Source organism: Microtus oregoni, unplaced genomic scaffold (genome assembly GCF_018167655.1).
Source record: "Microtus oregoni isolate MIOR12 unplaced genomic scaffold, Mior012 000054F_ref0000373, whole genome shotgun sequence".
NCBI lineage: Eukaryota > Metazoa > Chordata > Mammalia > Rodentia > Cricetidae > Microtus > Microtus oregoni.
In genome coordinates this window covers 10,726,234-10,741,481 of record NW_024543830.1, presented here as the reverse complement: position 1 = coordinate 10,741,481, position 15,248 = coordinate 10,726,234, and the positions used below count along the sequence as shown (strand labels likewise).

At 37.4% G+C, this 15,248-nt stretch overlaps 1 protein-coding gene across 3 annotated transcripts in view; it reads right to left on the bottom strand.

The window, feature by feature from the left end:
- Positions 1-15,248, bottom strand: part of Trim33 (tripartite motif containing 33) — a 91,099-nt gene that overhangs the window by 53,684 nt on the left and 22,167 nt on the right. For all 3 annotated transcript variants that reach the window (XM_041637894.1, XM_041637895.1, XM_041637896.1), the window contains exons 2-4: positions 2,400-2,518; positions 1,694-1,838; positions 1,231-1,363 (exon numbers count right to left, since the gene is read on the bottom strand). In XM_041637894.1, the coding sequence (XP_041493828.1) occupies positions 1,231-1,363; positions 1,694-1,838; positions 2,400-2,518 (397 nt within the window). The remainder of the gene's footprint in view (positions 1-1,230; positions 1,364-1,693; positions 1,839-2,399; positions 2,519-15,248) is intronic.

The window sequence follows — 15,248 nt, the reverse complement described above, 5'->3', positions numbered from 1 at the left end:
GAGTGAGAGGGGTTTTTTTTTCCCAAAAAGGCATTACCTGTAAAATCGAATGTGAGCTGCTTTATGTATTGTACACTATATTCTATAGTTTCTACATAATATGGGGAGAAATGAACATGTAAACTAAAGAGATGTAGAGCACAAACACTGGTCCTCAAATCATGGCTCTACCACTTGTACAAATTACTAAAGCCTCCTAAGAGTAGGCTCTCTCACCTTTCAAACAGTCTTAACATCAACACTCATACTTCATGAATTAAATAAAGTACAAGAACTGTCAGCAATTAGATGACAGCATCAGTGACATCAATAAATCCACTGACGCAAACATACAGTCAGAAAACATTTGCTCCAGGAACAGTTGTGCACTGGAGTGTGAGAGAGGCGGGAAGATCATAAACTGGAAACCAACTTGGGCAACTCAACCAGACTTCATTTGAGAAAGAAAGTAAGAAAGCAAGAGATGGAAAATATAGGTTAGTTGGGGTTTGGGGCAGTAACTCATTACTACTCTTTCTTGAGAGTAGACTGATAAAACTTACTTTCATCCATTTAGAAATCTATCTTCAAAAATATCCTAGATACTTCTCTAGTTTGTAGACGGGTCATATCACCTACTATTTCTAAAACAAATGCCATGGAAAGTGAGGAAGCTTGCAAAAATTATGTTATATGCCTAACTAAAAATTCTATTACAGTCCTGAAACAGTTCAGGTGAAACAGACATGTGTAAGTATTGCTGATTCAGTTAAAATATGGCTAATAAAGTTATGTATTAAAACTATACTAAGTAACAATGTTTGTTTATAGAATCCTATTTTTCCTGCAAATGATATATTTAACGTGAAACCAGCATATTTATGCTTATATATTAAAACATGGTATCAGTTGCATCAGTTACCTCCATACAAATACTACTTCACATATAGCTTCCGACCAAAATACATTACATTTGGAAAAAGCTTATTTGAACCATAGGACTAATGAAGAAGGAAGTAACCTAACTCAAATCTTACAAACTCAAACCCACATTAATGATATACCATAACAAATATTCATAATATAATTAGATATGAACATGAAAGACATCTTATCAAACATAGATTGCTTCAAGAAATAAAATCTGGGCTTAAATACTGTAAAAACAAAATTATGGTACCAATAGTTGTCTAAAAACAAATTTATCAGTACTATTTCTAATATTTTTCAGTAAACAACTGACTTCTGTACCTATGTTCTTTGTGCTCCAACAGCTGACAGTCTCTACATGTCAGTCTATCACATGTTTCACAGAACAATTTCAACTGTTCTTGTTTATGTACAGGACAAAACACAGGGCGCTGACCAGATGCTCCAACAGCCTCTGTAACAAATAAAATATTTTTAAATAATAAAATTTTTTACTAACTTTATTTTTATTGGTGGTAGCAATCAAAAAATCATAAGTAAGTAGACCATACTAAAGGTTAAATGTGAGCATTCAAACTATGTGTATTGGGACAAGCAAGACAGGTCAGTAATAAAGGCAGATGCTGGCAAACCTGATGGTCACAATCCAATCCCTGGACTCAAATGCTATAGAAATCTAACTCCTGAAGGATGTCCTCTGACTTCCACAAGTAAGCACTGTGGCATGAGTACACACATACACTTACACACACTTTTTTTTAAATTGCAACTATATGCACCGTACCTGAAACATCTTCTTTTTTCCTGATTAGATGATCTTTAGTGAATTTTACTCTCTGATGTGCTTCAATGCATGTCTTACATAGCCACTCTCCACATTCTACACAAAAACCAACTGCGCTTGCATTGTCTTCACAACTTGTACAGACCTAAAAGGGAAAAGCACCAGTCTACATTATATTTGCCAAATGTAGACCCACAAAAAAAAGAAAAACTTTGCAACTTGTTCTCAACAAACACTAATTCATTATACAAAGAATAAAATCATCATGATACTCATTTATCTTCAACAAAATTCCTTAACCAATAACCCTAGGTAAAACATATGTAAAAATCCAATACTCAGAACATAAAACTCTATGCAAAACTTATCTTTTGAAATAATAAATATTTGTTGGGCGATGGTGGCACACAACTTTAATCCCAGCACTCGAGGAGAAGAGGCAGGCAGATTATTTTGAGTTCAAGGCCAGCCTGGACTACAGAGCTAGCTCTAGGACAGCTAAGGCTGTTACACAGAAACCCTATGTTGAAAAATCAATAAACAAATAAGTACTTTATTTCACCAAGTCTGAGGGTATGGAAGAGTTATTGTTTATTGCTAACAGGAAATACAGAACTACAAAAGTGCCTAAATAACTTAATCAAATATTTTTCCTATGATTTACATTTTAATAACAGAAAATATACAGAAAAATTGAGGTGCATACCTGTTCTGACTTCTCATCAGAACTGCTAGGAGCTTCAGATGTGTCTTTCACAAAATAATTATCCACAAGATCTATCTGTCTGCATTCTTGACGACATACTGGACACCGTATTACACCAACTGAAAAAAGAGACAAGTGTTAATAGTGGATAATATTTTTCAAAATGGGAAGAAGAGAATTCTGAATCAGGTGGTGGTGGTGCATGTCACCTTTAATCCCTGCACTAGGGAGGCAGAGATCTCTGTGTTTAAGGCCAGTTTAATGAGTTCCAGGACAGTCAGAACTATGTAGAAGGACCTAGTCTAAAAGGAGGTAGGGGTAAGGAAGATGTCACCAAGGTGCTTAAGATGCATGTTATTTTTGAATTATCTGAGGGACCCTACAAGAGTGAGGCAGGTGTGTGTGTGTGTGTGTGTGTGTGTGTGTGTGTGTGTGTGTGTGAGAGAGAGAGAGAGAGAGAGAGGGAGAGGGAGAGAGAGAGAGATAGTTAGTTTACATGGGAGTATATGTAGAGGTCAAGTAACTAAAAAGGAGCCCACAAGAGGGGGAATAAGGAAGTTTTGGCAGTAATAGCACAACACATATGCAATAAAATTAGAAATGAGAATAGAAGGTATGGAAAATTAAGCAAGGATACAGGAAAGAAGGTAAGAAAGGGTTAACCAAAACTATGGATGCATGAAAAAGGCCATGAGAAACAAGTACTCATACACATATGCAAGCAAAATGCCTGACCCAGCCACAGAAGAAGCAAGATGTAACTGCCTCGCTGAATAAGGTACTGAGCCACGTGGCTAACATAGACAAGAATAATGGGCTAATATAAGTTATAAGAGTTAATAAGTCTGGGTCACTAGACCAATCAGGTTATAACTGATGCAGACCTCTGTGTGATTTCTTTGGGACGTAATGACTGCGGGAACCGGGAAGGACAGAAAACTCAGACAACAGAATGGTGCCCAATGTGTGGACAACTGCATCCACATAAAGCCTGAAAGAGCTTGAGAAGTAACTCTAGACACAAAATAACAGCATTACACATAGTTTATTGGTAGCAGCAATTTCCCAGGTCTGTTCTGCTTGCTAGAGGCAAGCAAAAACTCTCTTTTAAGAAAGGCTTCCTGGGGCTGGAGAGATGGCTCAGAGGTTAAGAGCATTGCCTGCTCTTCCAAAGGTCCTGAGTTCAATTCCCAGCAACCACATGGTGGCTCACAACCATCTGTAATGAGATCTGGCACCCTCTTCTGGCCTGCAGGCAGACACACAGACAGAATATTGTATACATAATAAATAAATATTAAAAAAAGAAAGAAAGGCTTCCTGACTCAGCTTTAGCTGCAAAAGCTTTATAGCCCTTTTAAGAGGCTCTGCCACAACACTTAAAAGGTGTTGATGAAAAGCTGACCACGTGCTTTTTGGTTTCCAGTCATAGCAAGGAAAAGGGTGTGCCATTTTAAAATGCTGGCTTTCTGGGCCGTCCTACCAGCGCAAACTCTTTGACTCTTTCAGACAGGAGGTCCAACTACAGAGCATTTGAGTGGGGTTTGTGAGCAGACTGCTGCAGCTTGCTTGGTGGCAGAGACCTTGAAACACCACAGAGTTGTGGCAATAAAAATGGCTCCGCTAGTATACGTCCGCCATGAGGCTGAAATCCTCAGAAACCTAAGGAATGGGCCGGATCCAGCCAAAGCCACGGCTTTAATCCTAGTCATATTGCTTAGCAAATTAAAGACTCATGTGGTCAGAAAAAGAGAGATATACATACAGTAAAGAGAGATTCAAAGACAAAGAAAACCTCTCAATGGTTTACAATGTGTTAAAAATATATGCAGGCTTGGGAAAGGGGAAAAAAGGTTAAAGTCTTTAAAATAAAGAGAGTAGTTGGGAGTAGTTGGGTGTGGTGGCACACACCTTAATTCCAACATGTGGGAGACACAGACAGGCAGACTTCCATGAATTCAAGGTGTGGTAGCACACACTTTTAATCCCAGAACTTGTGAGGCAGAGGCAGGTGGATCTCTGTGAGTTTAAGGACAGCTTGGTTTACAGAGTGAGTTCCAGGACAGCCAAAGATACAGAGAAACCCTGTCTCAAAAAGCCAAAAATTTAAAATACAAGTAAAAGAAATAGAAGTTAAAATAAAGCCACGTAAAGATGAAAAAATACAAAGAGTCTGGATACTGTATGTTATTATGTTATCTATAAATTGTTTGAATGCTGAGGAATAAGCAACAACTGCCAAAAGATATTTGTTTATAAATGCTGCTGAATTATTCCAAGATGGGTATTTTTAAAATGCCTTGACGCCGGGCGATGGTGGCGTATGCCTTTAATCCCAGCACTCGGGAGGCAGAGGCAGGCGGATCTCTGTGAGTTCGAGACCAGCCTGGTCTACAGAGCTAGTTCCAGGACAGACTCCAAAGCCACAGAGAAACCCTGTCTCAAAAAACCAATAAATAAATAAATAAATAAACAAACAAACAAACAAACCTTGACTTCAAAATTGAAGTCAAAAGGTATGTTACTTTGGTTTTGTTTTTGTTTCCACAGGAAATAAGAGGCTGTGGATTCATTCTGAATTAAGAAAAATCAGGTTTGATCAAGGAAGATCACCTGAGAAATCTCTGGTAGAAATAGATGTCCCAGATGTCTAAGTTCTACATCCCATCCAGAACAGATTCAAGACTGCTGCCTGAGATGATCAAGCCTCACAGGATACTCCAGTCATGACTTGATCACAATCCTAAATTTTCTTAAGGTCCCCATAAGATTATCAGTGCCCCCAACCAGCAGAAGTAGCCTGGAAAACTGTGCCCATATTCCAAAAAAAAAAAATGCACTATGAATATTTTCCTTTGCTTAGAATGATGGTTACAAGTTGTTATAAATAAGTCAGAAGAAAAGCTAAACAAAGATTATTAGATTCAGAGTTCTTGTTTTATTTTTAAAAAAGAAAAAAGAGGAGGAAGTGCTGTGGGTCTGTATGGTCTGTATCCTGTCAATTATATTTTAAATTAACACTGATTGGCCAGTAGCCAGGCAGGAAGTATAGGCAGGACAACCAGACAGGAGGTGGAGGTGGGTCAATGAAGAACAGGAGAATTCTGAGAAGAAAAAAAGTCCTAGTCTGCAGTTGTGACCAAGCCACAGAAGAAGCAAGATGTGACTGCCTCACCCAATAAGGTACCAAGCCACGTGGCTAACATAGACAAGAATAATGGGCTAATATAAGTTACAAGAGTTAAGAAGTCTGGGCAACTAGGCCAATCAGTTTATAACTTAAAAAAAAAAAAAACCTAAAAAGTAAGTTGCCAGACATGGTAGCAGCACCTTCATTAATCCCAGCAGTTGGGAAACAGCAGCAGAAGAATTTCTGTGAATTCAATTAGAGGTTAAAAGTGCTTGCTGCTCTTGGAAATGACAGGACTCTTCAGAGAACAAGTGCTCACAAGTGCCTGCAACTCCAGCCCCAGAGATCCAATGTCCTATTCTGTTTTCTACAGAGCAGACAACTATGTGTGTATATATACACTCACACACCTAAACAGATGTTTCTGAAAATTAAACTAAGAGGTTGAAGAGATAGATGGAACAGTGGTAAAGAGGATTTGTTGCTATTACAGAGGACATGAATTTGGTTGCCAGCACCCACAACTCGTTCTGGGAAATCCAATGCCTTTGGTCTCCTTGGGCACCTGCATACACCTGCACATATCCACACACATATGCTCTTCATTTAAAAAGTAAAATAAATGTTTAAAGATAAATTAACTAGCTAAATTAAAAAGAACCGTGCTAGGGCTAGATGGCTCAGAGGTTAAAAGCGCTGGCTTGTCTCCGATAAAACGTGTTCAACTCACCCGCAGGGCATGTCAGAACCACCTGTAATTCCAGTTTCAGGTAACCTGATTCCTCATTCTGGCCTCTGTAGGCACATCATACACATGTTGCACAAACAAAACACCCACACACTTTAAATAATCTTTTTAAAAAATAAAGAAAAAATGCAGCAGAATCAAATGGACTCTCTAGCAAGGGATACAGTGTAAGTAAAATGCTTGCTTGAGAACCTGATCACATGCTTTAAAAGTCAGGCCCGGTGGTAGTTTGGTGGAGAAGAAGAGAGTAAGATGATCCCTGGGGTTCGCTGGCTAGCCAGATTGGCCTACCTGGTGATTTCCAGGTGACGAGGAAAAATTATCATTCTTGTAACATCTGTCTGCTGTTACCTTCATGCTAAACAATTTCTGTAGAAAAGATCAGCAGCCTCTTGCTTCAGGATCTAGCTATTCTCCTTCTGTCTTCCCCCATCTCAACAGATAAATAGTTCTTCATGGTGCGGGCACATGCACACACAAAGATACACACACACACACTTTCTTTTTTAAAAAAGACAGACTATACAGCTCCTGAAGGACTCACAGGAGGTTCACATATACACAAAAACATAAATAAATGACTTTATGATGAGAATACAATATTTATAATTAAGAAAGAAATTAGAAGTTTCTAAATGGTTAATTTTAATGGAAAACTACATAATTATTCAAAATGAGAGAAAGGTGTTTTAGTTGAATGTAACAAAGTATGATTTAGGTAAATACTGTTTAAATAGCTTCTCAACTGAGCCGCCAGCTTCTCAACTAAGCCAATTCTAACAAGCAACAATAACTACTAAAGAAGCAAAGGATAGAACTTGGGCTGGGCAAGGATGTAACTCAGCAGTAGAAAGCTTACCTAGTATACATAAGGACTTAGGTTAGGGCCCCAGCTTAGACACGGGACCTTTAAACATGTCAATATTTACACATCTAAGAGAAGAAAAGGAGCTCTAAGACACAAAAAGCAGCTTTCCAACATTTTCAAACTGAAGTGTATAAACATATAGCAAACTGCTTTCCCATTAATCAGTTATAATTAGCTTCTCATCACTGCAGCAATTTATTTTTAAATATGTACCATACTTGACCAGCAGTTCTTTGCATGACCTAAAAATCTTTACTCAATGCTAAATTTTCCTTCTGATATCTTTGAGTAGTTATTCCCCCCTACATTTGTAAGCCCTGGGTTCAACTGCTTGTCCCACAAAATAACAGAAGACAGAGATAACAGCAGACAGATTTTAAGAGTCATATGGAGAGCTATAAGATGAGGAGTGTTGAAAACTATGACAAAACAATTGGGAAAAAAAAGAAAGACAGACAATATAGCTAAGAGAAGCCAAATAAAGAACCATTACTTGATTCAGGTGAAATTGGATGAGGGCTGGAGAGATGGCTCAGTGGTTAAGACCACAGGCTTACTCTTCCAGAGGACCCAGATTCAATTTCCAGCATCCTTATGGTACCCCACAACCATCTGTGGTTCTAGTTTCATAATCTCTGATGCTCTCTCCCGGCCTCTGAGGGAATTGTATGCACATGGTACAAAAACATATATGCAGATACTCTTACACATAAAATAAATCTAAATAGAGAAAAGAAAATTAGAGGTATAATATAGAAAACTATTTATGAACTGGCTCACACCTATATAATACCATATAGCAACATATGTTTAGATTATGATCATAAATATTCAGCAAATTGGGGCTGGAGAGATGGCTCAGTGGTTAAGAGCACTGGCTGCTCTTCCAGAGGTCCTGAGTTCAATTTGCAGCAACCACATGGTGGCTCACAACCATCTGTACTGAGATCTGGTGCCCTCTTCTGGCGTGCGGGCACACATGGAGGCAGAATGTTGTATACATAATAAATAAATTTTTTAAAAAAAATATCCAGCAAATTCCCACAAATCAGTTTTAGCACTATTCATGAAAATATCTACTGCATTAGTTCTATGGTAAGATATGTACACACATTATCATATTGAGCCCAATTCTGATATCAAATATAATGAAATATAATTAGATATTACAGTAAATAATTACTAATATTCTTAGTTTCATATGTTCTTTTTGAATGTGTGTGGTTGTTTTGAGACAGGCAGGGTCTCTGTGTGTAGCCCTGGCTGTCCCAGAACTCACTCTGTAGACTAGGCTAACCTCAAGATTTGCCTGCCTACCAAATGCTGGAATTAAAGGTGTGCGATCAATCACCTGGCTAAATTTCATATATCCTTAAGGATCTATACATCTTCAAATTAAAATTTTAAAATCTTATGAAACCAGAAAATAAGTCAATATACAATAAAATTAATATTCGCCATCATTTAAAATACACTAGAAGTTTTTTCAACATGGCAGACGCCTATAGACACACATACACTCACACTTTTCAAACAGTGATGCATAAAATTAAGGTAATTATAGATTGTTAACTATGTTTTTCAAAAGTGCAAGTTTAAAAAATAAAGTAGCACAGGTCAGGGAACCCTGATTGCTCTTCGAGCAGATGAGGGGGGGAGACTTGATCGGGGGAGGGGGAGGGAAATGGGAAGCGGTTGTGGGGACGAGGCAGAAATCCTTAATAAATAAATAAATTAAAAAAAAAGAAAAAAAAGAAAAAAAAAGAAAAAATAAATAAAAAATAAAGTAGGACCAACAAACCCGTTGTTCGGAGCCAGGCAGTGGTAGTGCACACTTTTAATCCCAGCACTTAGGAGGCAGAGGAAGGAAGATCTCTGTGAGTTCTAGGCCAGCCTGGTCTACGAAGGAGTTCCAGGGCAACCAAGACTGTTACACTGAGAGAAACCCTGTCTTGAAAAACCAAAAACATTATTCTAAACACTAGGACTCACATGTTGGAGAGAGAAAACTGACTCTTATACTTGTCCTGACCTCAAGAATGCCATGATATGACAGGCAAGATGGCTCAACAGTTAAGAGCACTGGCTGCTCTTCTGAAAAACCCAGGCTCAATTCCCAGCACCAACATGGTGGGCCACAACTGTCTGAAACTCCAATTCCAGGGGATCCAATGCCCTCTTCAGTTCTCCATGGGTAATAGGCACACATGTGGTACATATACATACAAATAAAGCATATACATAAATAACATTTTTTTCAAATATTCAGCTGTTTCTTTTTTTAAAATATTTATTTATTTATTATGTATACAATATTCTGTCTGTGTGTATGCCTGCAAGCCAGAAGGGGGCACCAGACCTCATTACAGATGGTTGTGAGCCACCATGTGGATGCTGGGAATTGAACTCAGGACCTCTGGAAGAGCAGTCAGTGCTCTTAACCTCTGAGCCATCTCTCCAGCCCCCATAAATAACATTTTTAAAAGAATGCTATGATGTCCACATGTTCAAATACACACTCACGCATGCTCACACACAAAACAAATGAACATTTTTAAAAAATGTTTATGTAAAATAAAGTCATAAGTCTAGTCTTTTGGGACAGTGAGGCAGGAAGATTCTATCTCAACCCCACCATAGAAGGACAAAACATGACAAATCTAGATCTCACCAATACCTAGCCACAAACCCAGCCCTACAAAAAAATACTAGAAGGAAAACTCCAACCCAAGAAAGATGGCTACACCAACAAAATGACAGGTGATGATCTCATTACAACAAATCCAGAAGAAAAAAATGCACAAATTAACATCACCAACAATGAAAACTAAATTAACAGGAGACAGCAACCACTGGTCATTAATATCCCTTAATGTAAACAAACTCAACTCACCTATAAAAAGGCACAAGCTAACAGACTGGATAAGAAAACAGAATCCATCCCTCTTCTGCATAAAAAAAAAAAAAACGCATCTCAACCTCAAAGACAGACATCGTCTCAAAGTACAGGGTTGGGGGAAATATACCAATCAAATGGACCTAAGAAACAAGTGGGTATAGCTATCTTAATATCTAACAAAATAGACTTCAAGCTAAAACCAGTCAAAAGAGACAAAAGAAGGACATTTCATATTAGTCAGAGGAAAAATCCATCAAGAGGAAATTTCAAAACTGAACATCTATGCCCCAAATACAAAGGCACCCTCATAGGTCAAAGAAACACTTCTAAAGCTGAAACCATATATTAAACCCCACACACTAACAGTGGGAGACTTCCAACACTCCCCTCTCACCACTGGACAAGTCAGTCAAACAAAAAATTAACAGAGAAATAAAAGAATAGATGTTATGACTCAAATGGACTTAACAGACATCCATAGAATATTCCATCCAAACATAAAAGAATATAACTTCTTCTCAGCACCTCATGGAACCTTCTCAAAAATTGACCACATACTAGGTAACAAAACAAAGCTCAACAAATACAAAAGAAAAAAAAAGGATAACCCAATGTACCTTATCAGATCACCATGCTTTAAAACTAGAAGTCAACAGCAATACCAATTCCAGAAAACCCACAAACACATGGAAATTAAACAATGCTCACCTGAATCATTAATGGGTCACGGAAGAAATAAAGGGGGAAATTAAAGACTTCCTAAAATTCAATGAAAATGATCACACAACATACCCAAATTTATGGGACACAATGAAAGCAGTGTTAAAAGGCAAGTTCATAGCACTAAATGCCAACATAAAGAAGCTGGAAAAATCCCACACTAGTGAATTAACAGGACATTTGAAAACTTTAGAACAGAAAGAAGCAAACCCACCTAAAAGAACTAGATGGCAGGAAATAATCAAATTGATAGCTAAAATCAACAAAATAAAAACAAAAAAAAATACGAATAATCAATGAGACAAAGAGTTGGTTCTTGGAAAAAAAAAAACAAAATAAACAAACCTTTATCCAAACTAACCAAAAGGCAGAGAGAGAATACCCAAATTAACAAAATCAGAAATGAAAAGGGGGACATGACAACAGATACAGAGAAAATATAGATGATCATCAGGTCATATTTTGAAAACCAATACTCTACAAAATTGGAAAACTTAAAGGAAATGGGCAATTTCTGGATAAATATTACCAAAATTAAATTAAGACCAGATAAGCAAATTAAACAGACATATAACTGCTTAAGAAATAGAAACAGGGGCTGGAGAGATGGCTCAGAGGTTAAGAGCATTGCCTGTTCTTCCAAAGGTCCTGAGTTCAATTCCCAGCAACCACATGGTGGCTCACAACCATCTGTAGTGAGGTCTGGTGCCCTCTTCTGGCCTGCAGGCATACACACAGACAGAATATTGTATACATAATAAATAAATAAATATTTATAAAAAAAAAGAAAAGAAAAGAAATAGAAACAGTCATAAAAAGTCTCACAACCAAAAAAAGCCCAGGACCAGATGCTTTCAACTCAGAATTCTAAAAGACTATCAAAGAAGAACTAATACCAATACTCCTCAAATTATTCCACACAATAGAAACAAAGGGAACATTGCCAAACTCTTTTTATGAGGCTACAATTACCCTGATACCCAAACCACAGAAAGACAATACTAAGAAAAAGAATTACAGAGAGTCTCACTCATGAACACTGATGCAAAAATACTCAATAAAGCACTAGCAAATTGAATCCAAGAAAACATCAGAACTAGGGCCGGAGAGATGGCTCAGAGGTTAAGAATGCTGACTGCTCTTCCAGAGGTCCTGAGTTCAAGTCCCAGCAACCACATGGTGGCTCACAGCCATCTACAATGAAATCTGGTGCCCCCTTCTGGCATTCAGGCATACATGGAGACAGAACACTGTGTACGTAATAAATAAAATTTTAAAAAAAATCAGAACCATCATCCACTATGACCAAGTCGGCTTCATCTGACAGGTGCAGGGATGGTTCAACATACGAAAATCTGTCAATGTAATCTACCATACAGATAAGCTGAAAAATAAAAACCATATGATCATCTCATTAGATGCCAAAAAACCATTTGACAAAATACAACATCCCTTCATGATAAAGGTCTTGGAGAGAGCAGGGATACAAAAAACATACCTAAACATAATTAAGGCAATATACAGCAAGCCAACAGCCAACATCAAACTAAATGGAGAGAAACTGAAATCAGGAACAAGACAAGGTTGTCCACTCTCTCCATATCTATTCAATATAGTTCTTGAGGTCCTAGCTAGAGCAATAAGACAACAAAAAGATTCTATCTCAACCCAAAAGCAAAACCAAACCAACAGTAAAATATTTCAGCTACTAACCCAAGAATGATGGATTTGGTCAAGTGTTCAGTGGAAGGGGGTATAAATATGGGAGAAAATTCCATAGAAATACATTGTGTATGTACAAAATAGTGGAAAACTGTTAATGTTTATTTTTAAATGATTTATTTCTACAAAAACGTTTACTATATAGTCCTTCACATAAAGTTTAGTGTAATTTTTCACTAATGTAGGCAGAAACTGTATCTCATAGCAAGAAATTTCAAGATAGCTCTTAAAATATTCAATTCCAAAGTACAGAAATCCAGAGTCTAACAATATAGTCACAGGACACAGGGCTGTTGTTTGCTTGCATATATAAACTTATAAACATATATAAACAATTATATTTTTTTCTCTTTATGTAAGAAGAAGGTATTGAGCTGTACAGACCCAATGAACTGTGGACCCATAACCATGAAGACTGGGGAGTCTATGACTGCTAGGATCCAATGCATCTGCTTAGTCACTGACTCCCCTTTAGGTCATCTAAATCTTGTACTAAGAGACTTAATTAAGAGAAGATCATAAATTTAAAAAAAAAAAAAGATCAAGAGAGGCCTATCCTAACCCCATTTGTACTAGCCAACCAGGAATAGTGAGGATCTGTTATTCTGGAATACAACATTTAATTTGAAAATGTAGTCAGTATAGGGCAAATGAAAAAAAAGTATCCTGTCTACCATGGTCTGCTGGCTCACCACTGACCAATAACTACAAAGTCATGCACCAACTTGATCCTGTAAAGGGAGTCATACTCATGAATAAGCAAAGAACAAGTATATCCCATTTAAGGAGATTCGGTAACTTGAGGGAAGTCAAGCTGAACAATCTGAATAGGCGAGGAAATTCCTACTAAGGCAATGGAAGAAACAAAAGAAAACCTGAGTTTGGGGGGGGGGGGGGTAGTGGAGGAGGAAACAGAAGGGAAGAGCTTTTTTAAAAATCAAAAAAGGAGGGAGAGACTACAGTGGTGGCAGCAGCATAATTAAAAACACTCAGAGAGCCAGGCGGTGATGGCGCACGCCTTTAATCCCAGCACTCCGGAGGCAGAGGCAGGCAGATCTCTGTGAGTTCGAGTCCAGCCTGGTCTACAGAGCTAGCTCCAGGACAGGCTCCAAAGCCACAGAGAAACCCTGTCTCAAAAAACAAAAAAAAAAAAAAAAAAAACATTCAGAGAAATTCAATTAAAAGGAAAAGTTCTGCAAGAATGAAATAAATGATTTCTACATTTTAAAACCTGGATGTCATTAAAATAGAAAAGCAAGAGAAGTAAAACTACTCAGGAAGGTCAAATTACAAAACACAACTATAGAAGACTCAAAAGCAAAGGCATCAAAAACAGAAAAATAAACTATATAATTAAGGAAACAAAGTAAAAAAAAACAATCTTCAAGATGAGAAAAAGATCTGCAAATTAATCATTTGAGTAGGAATTACTACTCAGGATATACACAAAACAATAGCAAACACCAGTAGTAGTTATAATCCAATCTAAAAATGGGCAAATAGATAAGAATGAAGCTCAGAAACAGAGCAATAGCCTAGTGTGTAATCAGTCCCCATCACAACAAATGAAATGGAAAAGTGATCTGGATACTTCTCAAGACATACAGATGGTCAGCAACTATATAAAAACTGTTCAAGGATGGGCAAGATGGTTCAGCATGTAAAAATATTTGCTGCAAGCCCAAAGGCCTGAATTCAATCCCTGTGGCCACATTTGTACACGTGTGCAAAATATCATGACAATTTTCCATCACTGATAACAAAGAAATACAAACCAACACCACTACAATGAGTTATGCTCTTACTCCAGTTGGAACAGCCATTATTAAAAAGACAATAGAATACAAATGCTGTTGGGGAAGCAAAGAGTCTTACGCACTGTTGGTGAGAATGTAGAATTAGCACAGCAATTATACAACAGTATGGAGGTTCTGAAAAACTAAACAGTTCTTTATAATTCAGTTATCCCATCATTGGGTATATATTCAAAGGAAATGAAATCAGCATGCTTCTAGAGATATATGAAAATTCCCTTTGTCTACTGTATCAGTAGTAACCAACATATAGAGTAAAACAACGTATCCATCAATAAGTGAATAGATTTTTAAAATGTGGTAAATACAAATAAACACATATCATGCACATTCAAACAACAGAAAACATTATTCATCCATATAAATTAATTAAATTATACAAGGTAGTTCAGCTGATAAAGGTACTTGCTGTGCAAACCAGCCCTGAATTTGACCCACTGAACCCACACTTACACAGAATGTAAGCATTTTTAAAATACTAGTATATATAAAGAACTCAGAAAATTAAATGTCCAAAATAAAATCACAATAACCAAGTGCACTGAACAGACAGCTCTCAAAAGAAATAAAAGTAGCCTTTAGGGCTGGAGAGATGGCTCAGCGGTTAAGAGTACTGCCTGCTCTTCCGAAGGTTCTGAGTTCAGTTCCCAGCAACCACATGGTGGCTCACAACCATCTGTAATGAGATCTGGTGTCCTCTTCTGGTCTGCAGGCATACATGCAGACAGAATACTGAGAATACTGTATACATAATAAATTTTTAAAAAGTAGCCTATAATATACTTAAAATAAATTTTTCAGCATCTTTAACAATCAGGGAAATACAAATCAGAATTATAGCAAAAGACTGGAGCAGTGGTGGTGTACACCTTTATTCCCAGCACTCAGACTTCTGAGTTTGAGACCAGTCTGTCCTACAGAGTTTCGGGACAGTTGGGGCTACATAAT